At 65.7% G+C, this 14,726-nt stretch overlaps 2 protein-coding genes across 2 annotated transcripts in view; one reads left to right on the top strand and one right to left on the bottom strand.

The window, feature by feature from the left end:
• Nucleotides 1–1,498: 1,498 nt before the first annotated feature.
• KDM4B (lysine demethylase 4B) overlaps nucleotides 1,499–14,726 on the bottom strand; it is a 116,202-nt gene continuing 102,974 nt past the window's right edge. Inside the window, 10 exon segments of the mRNA XM_079116302.1 lie at nucleotides 1,499–2,257; nucleotides 2,743–2,835; nucleotides 5,856–5,975; nucleotides 6,312–6,476; nucleotides 6,553–6,738; nucleotides 10,240–10,348; nucleotides 10,631–10,686; nucleotides 10,857–10,933; nucleotides 12,275–12,497; nucleotides 14,028–14,206. Of these exon segments, the coding sequence (XP_078972428.1) occupies nucleotides 2,078–2,257; nucleotides 2,743–2,835; nucleotides 5,856–5,975; nucleotides 6,312–6,476; nucleotides 6,553–6,738; nucleotides 10,240–10,348; nucleotides 10,631–10,686; nucleotides 10,857–10,933; nucleotides 12,275–12,497; nucleotides 14,028–14,206 (1,388 nt within the window). The 3' untranslated portion in view covers nucleotides 1,499–2,077.
• On the top strand, nucleotides 7,284–10,230 carry LOC306647223 (uncharacterized protein). The gene is made up of 2 exons (XM_079116299.1): nucleotides 7,284–9,169; nucleotides 9,209–10,230. The coding sequence occupies exons 1-2, from the start codon at nucleotides 8,823–8,825 to the stop codon at nucleotides 9,942–9,944; spliced, it is 1,083 nt and encodes a 360-aa protein (XP_078972425.1). The 5' UTR covers nucleotides 7,284–8,822; the 3' UTR covers nucleotides 9,945–10,230.

The raw sequence follows: 14,726 nt of genomic DNA, 5'->3' as shown, positions 1-14,726 counted from the left end.
GGGCTGGGGTCCCGGAGGGGCCCTCTCCCCTGAGGACAGTCATGGTGGAGGCCCTGCAGCTGCCTCGCTCAGGGATGGGAGCACAATCTTCCCCAGCGGGCGGATACTCCGTTGGGCCTGGCAGGCTGGCAGGTTGAGTGAGGCCTCAAGCTCTGCTGTTGGAGGCGTGGCCACTATATGCAAATGAACATCATGGTGGTCGTGTGCAATAAAACTTTATTTACAAAGGCAGGTGGAGCTCGGATCCAGCCCCTGTCCTAGGAGGACCCAGGCCAGCACAGCCCCAGCCTCCTGCCCTGCTAACCACAGGATGGGTGCAGGTGGGCGCTGGTTCGGTGAGTGGCCTGGTCCACCCTTGCCTGGGGCTGAGTGCCCTGTCCACCAGACGCGCACCACAGGTGCAGCTCCAGCTCAGCTGTCAGCAGATGGGCATTTGGTGGGGGTGGGGTGGCCCTGGGCCGGAAGGGTCTTCCCGGGTCCAGTGGGGGTCTGGAAGTTTTGCAGGGTCGCTGCCTCGGTGCCCCCAAGCCCTGCAGCTTTCTCTGTGCGGGTGGAGGGGACGGGGAGGGCTCTGTCAGGGACGCTGCGGCTCTGGCCCTGCACAGGCTGACCGGCCCAGCCAGAAAGGAAGACGCCGACTGCGGGGCATTCGAGTGCTCGAGAGCCTTTAATTCATCATGAACCCGGAGGCAGCAGAACTGGGCGCGAGTACAGCGCGCCCTTGGTCTTGGGAGGGGCTCCAGTCGGCTGCCCGGCGCTGTGCGTGCCTCCCGCCTGCACTCCAGGCCAGGCACCCTCTCTGGCCAGGCCGCCCAGGGCACCCTGCCCACCTCACTCTTTACAATATAAATAGCATTTTCAAACTACATATGGACACAGCCGCCCAGCAGGCCGCTGCCTGCAGAGGGCACCTGGGCAGCTCCCGGGCCTGGCCACGGCAGAACACTCTCCACACAAGCACACGGGCCTCTCGTCCCAGGTGGGACAGCTGCCATGGGAGGCTCTGGGTGGGGCGGCCGGGGCCCGGGCAGCTTCAGTTCAGCCTGCGGCCCCTGGAGTCAAGGCGGGACGTGAGTCCGCAGTGGCCGAGGACAGGGACAGTGGAGGGAGGCGTCCCGGGGGGGCTCAGCACGCTGGGCAGGCCTGCACTGTTGGACTGGGCCACCTGTGGCACCTGTCTTGGCTGCATCCCCTCGTCCACAGGGACCCTCACTCCCAGACCTGGTGCCACCACACTTGCCGAGGAGCAGACAGCCCTCACGCTGGCCTCTGGGGCCGCAGGCCTGGACCTGCCCCAACACCTGCCCCTGGCCGGGCAGTGACCCTCCGGGGAGGCCGTCTGCTTGCCAAGGTCTGTGCAGAGGAAGGGGCTCCCGGGCCTTTCGGCTCCACTGGCCAGGCGCAGGGGACAGCCACACTAAGTGCAGGGGTGGGAGGGCCCTGGACCACCCGCCAGGCGGAGCCAGGGCATGTGAGCCGGGGGTGGGGCTGTCCCCGTCCCCGTCCCAGGGGCCTGCCCTTCCGCCAGAGCCACCAAGCTGCTCAGACTCCAGGCCTCGCCCCTCCCTGCAGACAGATGAGTCTCAAAACAAGGACAAACGAAAGCGGTGAGCTGAGGGTCCGAGGGGCCTTGGCTCTGCAGAAAAGAACGTGTCCCGTCTCATTTTGTTGGTTCAAAGCCACAAATCTAGAAGACCGCTCTGGGCTTCTGCCTGCTGCTGTTTCCTTGCTTTTCATGACAACGCGTGTAGAAAGCACCTCGGAAGGCCGCTATGTACAGAAACCACGTCTCCAGCTGCTCAGCAGCAGTGCGGTAGCACCTTTGAGAACGGAGCGCGGGCTGGGATCCCAGGAGCCCCTGGGCGGCACCAGCCGCGGCCTCCCCAGCCCGCTGGCCCTGCTCCCTGAGTCCAGGCCACATGGGCGTCCTGCTCGCTCCTGTCACCCTGGAGGGGCACCCGTGGCGCGGAGATGGCCTCTCGGCCTGGGAAGCGAGGACAGGAATCCACCGCAAGCAGACGCCCAGGCCCGCCATGTCCGCCTCGCTGGGCCGAGGGGTCGCCTGGTGGCCACTGTACTAGAAGGGGGCTCCGGGCCGGCCCCGCACCTGCAGCAGGCTCTCCACGAAGGCCAGGTATTCGGGGCTGTGCCCGGGCTCCTCGATGCCAGCGAGCGGGGCACCCACCCGTGGGCGCTTGGCGGCCTTCACCTCCTCACCTGCGAAGGCAGGGCCCTGCGGTGCCCCTGTGCTGAGCGACTGTGGGAGGCCAGAAAGCACCATGGTTAGCGTGGGCGGGCCAGGCCCAGCCACCCTTCCTTGGCATGTGCCCATCCGAGCCAAGTCGGCCGGACACAGGCCGATGGCCACCCGTAGGCACCCCCTGGACCCTGAGCGAGCATCCCTGCTCCACCCCCGCCCCGCGGCCCTGACAGTGCACCTGCAGGGCAGCCCCTCACCACCTGGCCTTCCTTAGAAAAGCGGGAACAGCAGCCACACGGCTCTGGCCCGGCCCCGCCGCCACCAGGATGCGGCCTTCCTGCTTGGGAAGCATCGCTCCGGAGGGCGGCTGCACAGAGGCCCGCCAGCTGACCCTTGGCCTGGCCCTCGCGATAAGGGCGGCAGTGGCATCCCCTTCCCTCAACAGGCTTGTGCCGGGAGCCTGCACCTAGCGGCCTCCTGCAAGGGACAAGCCGGCAGGCCGAGGGGAGGCCGCGGCCCGAGGTGCCACGCGTAGCACTCACCAGGCGGGACCGCACCCTCTTGGGGAGCTCCTCCTCCAGCGTGAAGAGCTCCGCGCGCCTCACCGTCAGCTGGGAGCCGTCCTCAAACTCCACCTGCGGGCACACGGGCGCTGACCCTGCGGCCCACCACGCGGGTGCACAGGCACCAGAGGCCACAAGGCGCCAGCCAGGGCACAAGCCCCACCCACCGCCACGTGCTGGGAGCCACAGGGAAGTGGCCAGAGGCTGTCCTTGTGGTCTTGCTGGACAAGGGCAGGGCAGGCTGCACAGAGGGGACCGACCTCAGCTTAGACGCCACAGAGGCCAACAGACGGCGGAGCCTGGCTCCCGGGGACAAGGCTGTGGGGCAGGGGCAGTGACCGCTGGGTGGGCACCAACTGTGGTTTTAAGGACCAGGAGGTGGGCAGACAGGGAGTGCGGGGCCAACTCAGGACCCCGGGTGGGAGCGGCCGAGGGCTCTGGGACTCCAGGGCCCAGCAGGGGCAGCTCAGGGTGACGGGCAGGCCTGATGCTCCAGGGCCCAGTTTCTGGGGATAGGTGCCTCATGGTGACTGCAGTCGGGCGCCTGGACTCGAGTGGAAAGCCTCGGTGCCTGCGTTCATGCCCAGGAGGCCACCTGGTGGCTGACCCCAGCAGACACTGGGCTCTGGGAGCAGAGGCTCTGGCGCAGAGCACTGAGCCCACGTGGACATTCCTGGGGCCCGTCACTCAGGAAGCACGAGTGTGGTCGGCTGCCCGGCGGCCACTGGGGCCTGGTCAGGCGAGGGGCAGAGCCCTGAGCCAGTCTCATCTGTGTCCTGGGATGCAGCACAGCCCCTGCTGTGCTGCCTCTCCCGGCTCAGGTAAAAAGAGGGACCCGAAGGCCGAGACCCCTTCCCACTGCCCTTGCCACAGGAGGAATCGGGCGGGGGAGCCCGTCACCGGCCAACGGTGTCTTGACCCGCCCAGCACCGAGCGACCCGCATGGCAGGGGAATGGCTGGCCCATCTGCCTGGGCCAGCGGCTCCCAGAAGACGTTCTGGGACCCCATCACTTTGCAGAGTGGGGGACGTGGGCGTTGGCCTGGCTTCCTCTCTGGGGTCTGCAGGACCCTGACTCCACCCCTCTCCAGGGGCAGTGTGGGCTGCGGGCCATGCAGAAGGGCAGAGGTGGGGACCTGGCGGCTGTGCTCTGGCCCTCACGTGGGATGCCAGGTCCAGCCACTCCCGAGGGCCTGGCAGAACCTGCCTCTCCTCACACCTCGGTGCCCTGCAGTGCTGGGGACGGAGCCCTGGGCTCCCGTGCCAGCCCTGCTCTTCCTCAGGGGAGCCCAGCAGGCCTGGTGTCCCCGTGCTCAATGGCGAAGCTGAGGCTGTTCGAGGCAGGTGCTTCCCTGCAGAGCTGCCTGGAATGCGGGCAGGCCAGAGGGTTGGGTCTGGGCCAGGCCCCAGGTGGGGATGAGCAGCCCAGGGCGGTGTGCAGGGACTCCCAGCAGGAAGACGCTGGCACCCAAATCCCAGTCCTCAGCCCGCGTCACCAGGAGCTGGGCACTCTGCACCCGAGGCGTGGAGTCCCCCCAGCGCTGGGGGCGGATGGCAGCTGGCTGGACGGGCTCTTCCTGGGGCCTGCACCCCACACAGCGCCTGTGTGAGCGGCATGCCACAGTGCCTGTGCAGGACGCCTGCTCCTGGAGTAGGCCCAGGGCAGGGCGCCAGCCAGGCTCACCCAGGTGGCACACACCGCCCGCCCCACAGCCGGCTCCGTCCTCCAGCACCTGACAGGCCCTAGGCTGGCGTGACTTACTGCAGGCAGGGAAGAGCCGCCCGCTTGGAGTTTCCTGTTCCACGTCCCTCTGCCTCACTGGTGCTGGATGGGCTCAGGAGCGTGGCCCAGCCCCACAGGCCTGGGCCTACACAAGCCAGTCGGGAAGCCCAAAGGTGGCAGAGCCTCCATGGGCGGTGGCAGGCCTGAGGTGTTCTGCCTGTCTGGCTGGGATGTCCCTCGGGCCCGTGGTGGTAGTGCAGGGCCAGGGATGGGCCACTTTGCCCCCTGACAGCCTGGAAAGCACCTGCTCTTAAGTCCTAGGCACAGGGTGTGGCCAGCGAGGTTGCGTAGTACCTGGTGGGGCCTGACCCGAACAGGGCCAGGGCCGGGCAGAGCCACAGGGTCCCAGGGTCCTAGGCCCTCAGGCACACTCAGACTCTGCTTCCAGGTCAGTGGCCGTCCCGGGGCCATCTGCGGGGGCTGCGGATTTCTTCTTCCCTTTCTGTTTTCGTCCTGGGGACTGCCCCAGGGATTCCAACACAAACCAAACCCCAGCCTTTCTTATTTTTTATTTTGTGACAAGGTCTCACTGAGTTGCTCAGGGCCTCACTAAGTTGCCCAGGCTGGCCTTGAATTTGTAATCCTCCTGCCTCAGCCTCCTGAGCTGCTGAGATGACAGGCCTGTGCCACTTTAACCGTCCCTTTAAAGGGCCAGACTCAAAGGTGAGCAGAGATGCAAGCCAGGCTCAGGACGCCCTGCCTCTGGGCTGTGTGACCCTTGCAACCCCCAGGGCAGCGAGGGAGAAGGGTACACAGGAGCAGTGATGCAGGGTCCTCGCAAATCCCTGGTGGGGGGCCTGGGAAAAGCAGATGCCTGAGCCTAGGCAGGGGTCTGTGGAGGCTGCGAGGACCTGGGGCCTTGCTTTCTAAAATCACACTTTGAAATGATTTCTCTCTCAGTCATGAGACAAAACTCAGCCCGAGGAGGGAAGTGGAGGGTGCCCAGGTGCAGAGCTGCGCTGCTGCTGCTGCGATGCATGGGCAGGCAGGCCCTGGGTTCCCTCCCCAGCACCGCAGAGCAAGTACCGGGTCCCCAGACAGTGGGAAGCCCTTTCCAGCTTAAAAAGCCAACGGGCCTGTATTTCTTCTTCTTTTTTTTTTTTTTTTTTGGCGGTGCTGGGGATCGAACCCAGGGCCCTGGGCTTGCGAGGACAGCACTGGACCAGCTGAGCTACATCCTGGCCCAAGACCTGGACTCCTGAGAGGGTTGGGAGAGGGCACATGGGCCCTGCCCCACGCAAACCAGGCTGCTCCCCTGACTGGGCCAAGGCCGGTAAGGCTTTCGGGGGCTACAGGAGTCCTCTGCTCACCTGGTAGATGTGACTGGTGACAGAGGAGATGAACCTGGCCTTGTAGATGTTGCCGTCCGTCCACCGCAGCTCCACCACCTCGCCCTCGGGAGGGGGCCCCAGCCGTAAGCAGTCTCTACTCTGCGGGAAGAGTGCCGGTTGGAATGAGCTGTGCATGTCAGGGCTTCAGGTCCCTTGGCACCAAAGTGGGCAGGGATGGGGTGGGGTTGGGGGGATGGCAGGGAAAGCGTGACCCTGGGTGGGTGCCTGGCTGGGGTGTGGCCCTCCCTGTGGCTTCATGTGGGACGGTTCTTTCTGCTATTTCTGGGAAAACAGCTTTCCTCGCAAAGGCTAAGGGCTGGGAGTGCACACCCCCGGGTGACCAAGCGGGAGGGGTATCTGGCAGGGAGGGAGCAGGCGCCACAGGACCAGCTTGTCCCAGTTCCCGTGCCGCCCCGCCCCGCCCTCCAGGCTCACCGTGATGCTCTCGGGGTACAGGTTGTCGCTGTAGGAGCCGTCATCAAAGTTCACTTCGTAGAAGGTCTGCGTGGTGCTGCCGATGACGCGGCAGCGGTAGTAGAGCCCGTTGCGGTTCTTGGTGATGACCACCTGGCCTAAGGACACGGCCCTCAGGAACTGGACCTGGGAGGGCGGCGGGGAGGGGCTGTCAGCTAGGGAGGGGGCGATGGGAGGGGTGGGGGTGGGGCAGGGCATTCACCGCGTGTCCCCCCGACTTGTGCTTGAGGCAGGTGATGGACACCACGTAGGGCCAGTCGTCCGGCTCCATGAGGACCCCAGCAGCATGGGCGCAGGTCACGTGGAAGGACGTGGAGCAGTGCTCGTAGGAGCACTGGATGCAGGCCCCGGACACCTTCTTCATCCTCTTCCGGCAGTACACACATTTCTGGGGGGACACGGAGCGAAAGGAGGCTCTAGCCGGGATCTCCTGCCTCATGGAGCGGGGAGCCGGTCTGCCAGGCCCCAGGGGTTACCTGGCAATGACCCTGAGGCCCAGGGTGGGAAGACGGAGTTCTCCCGGAGCACAGCCACCCTCGCCCGAGTTTGGGTGGTGACATCCTGGGGAGGCCCTGCCCTGCTGGGGAGGGCATCTTCGCTGGCTACCCGCGACCCCTCCAGGGGCACCACTGCCCCCGCTGCAACCCTGGGAGCTGCAGGAAGCACCAGAGCGTGGCCGCCCCTCGGCTGGGCCTGTGCAGAAGGCCCTGTGGAACGGCTCTGGGAGCCCACGTGCAGAGCTCGGCAAGAGGAGCGGCGGGCACCAAGGGCGAGCCCCTCAAGGGGCCCTGGGGAACGTGCGGGCACGAGGAAGCCACACGCTCGGCCACCCATCGGAGAGTTCAGGACAGGCGAGTGCAGAGACGGGAGGTGGATTTGAGGCTGCCACGGACTGTGGGAGGGGTAGGGGTGACAGGGCTTCCCTGTCAGTGCACCAAGCACCTTCAGTAAGTGCTGTGGGGCAGGGCTGGCTGGGTGCTAGAGCACAGGTCCTGCACAGAGCCCTGGGCCAGTCCCCAGCCCCGTCACAGCAGGATTGAGCCTCTCCTCAGCAAAGGCCCGCAGGCAGCCTCCTCTAAGGAGCGGCACTGGCGAGTGAGGTCCGTGCTGCAGCCACCCTGCCCGCCCTGCCCTGTAGGAGTATCCGCGGGCCAGCGCCTGGGGTGGCTGCCACACCCAGGCTGAGCCCACCTGACGCCTCACGCTGAGTATTTCATAAGCAGGCCCTTTATGGCTCCATAACCATGTTCAAAGGCCAGATCGGCCCCCTGGCTGAGGCCCGCAGCAGCGCAGCGACCGGGTCGACAGCCATGAGAGCTCATTATAAAGCTGTCGATACCTGATGCTCGGCCAGCAGGGACCGGCACTGATGTGCAGCACGTGGGCCTGGCCTTGACCCTGCAGAGCTGGGCCTGCCCTCGGGAGGAACAAGGCACAGCCAGAGCCGAGCAGCCTCCACCCCAGAGCTGGCTGGCCCTGAGCTACTGGCCAGACGCACCCACAGGGCCCCAGACAGCAGAAGCCCGAGAGAGTCCATAGCCCACATGTCCTGGAGCGCAGCACGTGTCACCGTGGGCACCTGCCCCACGCCACCACCTGTCAGCAGCTGCACCGGGGCTGCAGCATGGGTCACTCAGAGCACCACCTCCTCAGGCTGAAGGCCCCGTCTGCCACATGCCGTGTGGCCACATGATGTCCGGCCAGCCTGCATGTTCTTGGCTTTCTTAGGCATCAGGCCTCCCCTGAGAGCCCTGGTCTGACAGCCTTGTCCAGAGCTGCCCAGCCAGGCCAGTGTGCATGGGGCAGGCCCAGAAGGGGCCAGGCACGGTGTTGGTTCTGGTTTCCACCTTGGTGCCCCTTCTCCGAGGCCCTCGGGCTAAGGATTCAGGGGGAGTTTCTGATGTCTACAGAGAGCCATGGACTGCTCGGGCTGCCCCCCAAAGCTTGGAGCATGCTGCTGTGACACCCTGCTTTGGCAAATGTGGAGAGAGCCTTCCCTCCCACCAGAAGTCTGGCCATGACCCACGAGGCCAAGCTGGCCTCGGGTGCAGGTGAAGCTGGCTCAACCCACTGCCCCACACCAGCAGCCCCAGAGCCAACTTCCCCTTCCCGAGCTCTGGGCTCCTCCAGAAAGCTTCGGGTGTTTCCAGCAGCTGGGCCTGGCGAGGCAGGTGGACTCCCAGCCACACACTTCACTAACCCGGGAGTCCAGGGACAGAGGACCAGGGTGCCAGTCCTGTGGTGCAGCCGGCCAGAGGCCTGCCAGCGGCGCTGGGCCAGCAGGAGTTAACTGCGCGCTCCTCGCCAGGCTCCATTAAGCAGTACAAGCGAGCCTGGAGTAAAGGACCTGTAACTCATCGTTACAAGTGCTCGCGATGAAGAGGCTGCCTGCTGGAAACACCAGGCGATCCATAGCGCGTCCGGGAGGAGGATTTATGCTGCGTCTCGCAGCGCCATCGCTCCACCTGAACAATGAGGTCGCCGTGCATGGAGTCGGCACCGCCACGGAGGAGCCGCCCAGCTGTGCCCACTTCCCAGCATGCCCCCGCAGCCGCCTGCTCGGCCTGCCCAGGCAGCCCCACACCTGTGAGCTTGGAGCATGTGGTCCCAGCCCTGGCGCCAGCTGCTCAGAGGGCCTGGGGTCTGCAGCAGGGTCAGCCTGCCCCGCCAGTGCTCCAGCAGGCCCTGCCTGACACGCCAGTCAGCAGCCTCGGCGTCCACCTCCAGAACTGTCCCAGGCAGAGCAGACAGCCGGACGCTGCCCGTGCCCTGGCAGGGAGCACACATGTGCAGGGCACAGGCTGGGGCTCGTGTGCCCTGTGCCCCCAGGTCTGAGGCATGCCGAGACTCGTTCCCAGTGCTGTGGCTGGCCCCGAGTGTCTGCACAGGGAGCACATGGAGCAGTGCCACCAAGGTCCTTTCAGAGCTGAGACTGGCCACGCCGGTCACCCCACTTCAGCCCCCAGACTCCTCATCTGCAAGACAGGCAGGGGTGCCCGGCCACTGCTGCTGTGTGAGCCAAACCCTGAGGTAGGGCGGGGAGTGGCCCAAAGCAGCGGGCAGCTGGGGCAATGGGGGACGGGCCTGCACGTGCTGGGCATAGAGAGTCGCAGCCCCCACTGCCCTGCTCCTCCCGCAGCTCCCCCAGGGGACCATGACCAGCAGGAGTGGAGGGCACCACAGTGCCTGAGGACAGCCATGCTCCCGACAGGGCCAACCAGGGGCGGAAGGCCAACTCAACGGCAGAAATCCAAACGCCTGACTGACAACAGCAGAGGACCGACAGCCACAGGCGAGGGGCTCTGGAAGGGTGCTCGATGCTGTCCTCGACAGGGAGGCACAGACCCGACCAGAGGCCTGGCCTCCCCAGGCAGCCACCAGCCAGCGAGGGACACCACACCTGGGACGGGTCCAGATTTGAGTCCCCGGCCACCCAGGGCAACACGAGGAAGGCGCGTCAGAAGGGCGCAGCCCGGCCAGCCGGGACCGCCCAGGTGCCCGGGCACAACGCACAGGCAGAAGACGGCCGCGCACAGCGAAAGACACGCAGCCACGAGAGGGAAGAGATCTGCGGGCTCAGACCCACCCCCGTGAACGTGACCGCCTGGTCCATGTTAGCGAGGGACCTAACGTGAGTGACCCCAGAGTAGGGGAGCAGGAAAGGGCAGTCAGCGGGTGTGAATTTGGTGGTGCAAGGCGGCCGGCTCCCGAGGCTTGCCGGACAACCAGGGCAGGAGGCAGCCATGTCCTCTGGCTCTGCAGAGGACGCCCCAAGCAGGCCCGGCTGGGGCTGTGGCCGGGCCCTTTGGCTCTTGTACTTGGCAGTGTGCCTGTCGCGCCAAGGTCGCACTGCTGGCTGGTGGACAAGCCAGGGCCTCAGGGGACGTACCAGCTTCCACCGCTGCTCAGGAATGCCGCTGATGTCGACAGGGTGGCGCTCGATCACGTTCAGGAACCGCACCTCGGGGACGGCGATGGCACAGATCACGTGGATCCACCTGGAGAGCAGGGTCGGAGGTCACAGGTGTGCTTCTGATGGTCTGGGCACCATCGTGGAGGGGCTGGCCAGGCCAGGCTGGGCCGGGGTGACAGGTGAGTGGGAGGGGAAGGCAGGACCAGGCAGGACACAGTCCCCGCCCTAGAGATGGCTGTCAGCTTGGTTGGGGACAAGGAACCTTAATGGGCTGTCTGCCCTCCCCTCCAGCCGCCCTACCCACAGCACAGGGAGCTGGAGACAACGGCAGGCGCCCGGGCACCGGGGACAGGAGGCCAGCACCCACCTGCTGTCGGTGGTGGTCTGCAGCGCTCCCCCCCGGAGGTTACACAGGCAGCACTCCTGTGGGCAGACAGCGAGGCCAGGTGAGGCCACCTCCCACCCTCTCCTTACTCTCACCCCAGAGGCCACCAAGGGGCAGCAGGAGGTGGTCGGGTTCCACGCTCAGGACAGAGGTGAGGAAACCAAGGCCCCAGGCCCGAGATCCACCCCCTGAGGCCGGGCGCTGTTACCGCAGTCCAGGCATGTGCCGTGCACCGGGAACACGTCCAGCCGTCCTTGACCAGCTCGGGGCGGATGCCATAGCAACCTGGAAGACAGCGGGGGTGCTGAGACCAGGGCCAGGGCCCTCAGGGCCAGTGTGGCGCGACGGCAATTGCTCTGACCATTCTCTGCCTCAGCCCAGGCCACTGCATGGGAACGAGTGGCTACAGAGCTTATGTGGACGCAGATGCTGGCATGCCAGGGCCCCTCCTGCCCCTTGCCAACCCTCGCACCCTGGAGGAGGGAGGAGGGTCTCTTCTGCTCTGCTGGGTTTGAAACGCCCCCAGAATCAAGAACCACCCAGACGGCCAGATGGCTACTCATGCCACCCAAAGTCAGAGGCGAATGTGACCTGCTGTGCACTGTGGCCCTGGGTCTGGGAATGGGGAGAGGGTGGCATGGGCAGGGGATGGGTGAGTCAGGCCCAGAGCAGGGGTGGGCACGCCTGCCTCGGGGTTCTGTGTAGCAAGGGGGCAGCTCTCTGTCGGTGGCGACCTCTGACCTGGTGAGGCAGGCTGGCCACATCAGGCCTGGAGCCGGCACCATGCTGCCCAGAAGCCCAATGCTAGAAGTGGGCCCCAAACAGCCCCACAGCAAAGCAGAGCCCCGGCCAGGAGACGCCTGGACTTCCGAGGAGCCCGCCAGGGAGGGCACAGGCGGGTGCACGCACACCTCCCCAGCACGTGCTCTGAGCCCTCCGCTCCACAGCCTCTGCCCCACCGTGCACCTGAGGCAGGGGTGAACGCCCTTCCTGCCTGGGCCTGGTCAAGCTTCTGGGCAGGGTAGGGGGGCAATAGCAGGGACCGGTCGGCCCCTGACTGCAGAGGAATCACCTGGCCCCAGGGGTCATGGGCGTCTGATGGCACCTCATTGTGGAGGACTCAGAGGAACTGGCCCAGGAGCCCCGTGGTCAGGTGAAGTGCAAGGACACTGGCCCCCAAGGCCATTCGCAGGGAGAGGTGGGAAGGGGCAGGGCTTTCCTGGCCTTCCTCTCTTGCGCCAGCTGTAGGTGAGCTGGCTGGCGCAAGACCCAGGCCAGCATGAGCAAAGCGCCCACAGGACGTGACTGTTCCCCAAGGCTGTCCCCACAGACGGGCTGCACACCCTGGGCCACACCTCGCCTCCTGGGCACGATGGGCGTGGGGCCTCGCCCTCCTCGGCTGGCCTGGCGAAGCCCAGGCCCTTCATGGTCCCAGGTCTGCCAGGCGCTCCTCCTCAGTGAGCTCCTGGCCAGCGCAGCGGCATGCCACCCCACAGCCCACCCGAGGCAGGCAGGACGGGCAAGCGGGAGACTGCTGGGCCCGAGGGAGCAGGCCGCTCTGGGGCCCCTGGCACCCACGAGGGCCTGCAGGGGAGCCTCCCCTGCTGCCGCCTGGTGGGCACTCACTGGCATGGACCTGCAGGCAGCACCGGGCGCAGGCAATCAGCGGGCTGGTCCCGTCGTCGTCCACACAGGAGTTGGCGGGCAGCGGCTCGGTGTTCCCCCCGCTGGAGGTGAAGCACATCTCTGGGATCAGCGGCCGTGTCTTCTGGCCGCTTTTGGAAGGTGGTGTGGTGGGGGGGCCCTCCCCAACGGAGGCTGGAGGTGCCTCCTTCTCGGTCTGCAAGGACTACAGGGAGGTGAAGCCTTCAGTGGGGAGAGCGGAGACCTGGCTCAGGGCACAGCCGGGTTCCTGCACCCAGGAGGTCCAGGCCGACCTGCTCCCGCAGCCCAGGCGGTGGCGCCCTCACCTCAGCCTCCCCGCCCCCACCAGGTCCTCCTGAGAGCCCTAGAGGATCCCCACACGGGACCCGGCCTATCCCAGTCTGCTTGGGCCATCTAGGCTCAGCAGCAAGCTGGCCAGTCAGCCCCAGCATCGTGGCTTGCTGGGGAGACTGACCAGATCAGTCTTGACGCTCTGCTCAGCAAGGGGACACTGGCACTAGGACCCCAGCAGCACCTCTGGCCACGTGAGGGACAGAACGGACTTGGAAACTGCGACTTGTCTGTCTCGGTGGCCAGAGTGCTGCATCCCACTTAGAGGCAGGTGTCGACAGCCAGGGGGCAGGACCTTGTCATAGCCGTGCCACCTTGGTGGGACACATGCCCCGGGCCTGCTGTCTCTCCAGGCCTGTAAAGGGTTAGATGTAGTGTCCCCCAAAGGTTCACGTGTGAGATGACACAGGAAGGTCTGGAGAAGTGATCGGGGTATCGTCTTACCCTAGCCAGTGCATTGATCCCTACAGGTAACAGAGGGGTGACTGGAGGAGGTGGGGCTGGCTGGAGGAGGTGGCTCTGGGGGCGTGGCCCTGGGGTGTACGTTCTGTATCTGCAGAGCGGAGCCTCTCTGCTTCCTCCACCACACTCTTCCGCCATGAAGTCCTGCCTCACCTCCAGCCCTGAGGAATGGAGGCTGCTGTCTATGGATTGAGCCCTCTGAAACGGTGAGCCCTCAAGCAAACTTTTCTTCCTCTACAGTTGTTCTGGGTCCTTTAAAGTTGGGTCCTTTAATCGGAGCAGTGAAAAAGCTGACTAAAACAAGACCCCAGGCCCAAGCACAGCCCTGGGCTCAGGGCCTCCCCAGCACAGCCGTGGGACGCCCCACGCACAGGGAGTGGGGCGCGCCTCCTGTGTCCTGGAGGCGTGAAGACTCGAAGGGACAGAGGAAAGGGAGATTCAAGGGCTGAAGAGGAAAAGCAGGAGAGCCAGGTATGGTGGCCACACCTGCCATCCCCACTGCTCAGGAGGCTGAGCCAGGACGATCCCATGTCTGAGACCAGCCTGGCATCTTGGCAAGACCCTGTCTCAAATTAAAAAAAAAAAAAAAAAAAAAAAGTGGGGGTGGCGGGGCGCTGGGAGCAGGTGCACCTGGGAAATGGTGCCAGGCAGGGGACCCCGCCGGCCTGGCCACCGCGCACGCCACCCTCAGCACCCCACCAACGCTGACCGCTGGCCTAGGGCAGCTGCCTCCATCCCTCCCTGCAGTGCCCCTGCTGCTGGGCTTTGCAGAGACGCTCCTGCATACGTGGGTCGGGGACAAGGGGTGATACCCTCTCAGGAGACGGGAAGGCCTGCGGCCAGGGGATCCGCCCGCTGTGGGGCGAAGGGCCATGGACCTGGGATTCTCCCGCAGAGCCTGTGTGACGGCCATGCCACTCACCTGGCTGTAGGGGTAGAAGAGGGTGCAGATGGCGCAGTAAGGCTCGGTCAGGGCAGCCACGGCATTGAACTTGCGCTCAGCCTGGAAGCTGGCGGCCTTGTTCTTCCACTGCAGGGATAGCAGTGACCTCAAGGCCTCAGGGTCACTCACATCCTCCTCCCCAGAGAAAGGCAGAGCTTCTAGAACATAGCAGGCAAGCAGGGAGAGCTGAGCCGGTGGAAACCGACGGGGGCTGCCTGCTCTCGCTGCCTTGCAGAAGGCGCCCCGCGCCATGGGCCCAACCCCTGCAGGCCTCGCCCCCCCAGGGCCTGGTCTCATGACAAGGGAGGGACACACTGAACTGCCCTGCAGCATCCCCCTGGTGCCTGAGGCCCAGGCTGCTCAAGAGCAGTATCAGCCCCCAGCCTTATTGTCCGTGCCTGCCGCAGGCCGAGGCCCTGCCACCCAGGCCCACCAAGGCCTGTCTGCTGGGCACCCGTGCTGGGAGAGGCTGGCCCTCCTGTCATCCCTGTGCTGTTTGTCTCCACAGTGGCCAAGTGGCCACCAGCAGGCACATGTTCACAGCAGGGCAGGCATGGACTTGTGGCCCTGGTGAAGGCAGGTCACAGGCATCTCAGCCTGCCAGGGGACATGCCTGCTCAAGAGAAGCTGCAGCCACCTTCCCTTCCCGGCCTGCTGCCTGTCCTCAACTGGAGCCCT

The sequence above is a fragment of the Sciurus vulgaris genome, assembly GCF_902686455.1.
Source record: "Sciurus vulgaris genome assembly, chromosome: 16".
Taxonomy (NCBI): Eukaryota; Metazoa; Chordata; class Mammalia; order Rodentia; family Sciuridae; genus Sciurus; species Sciurus vulgaris.
This window is presented reverse-complemented; position numbering and strand designations above follow the sequence as displayed.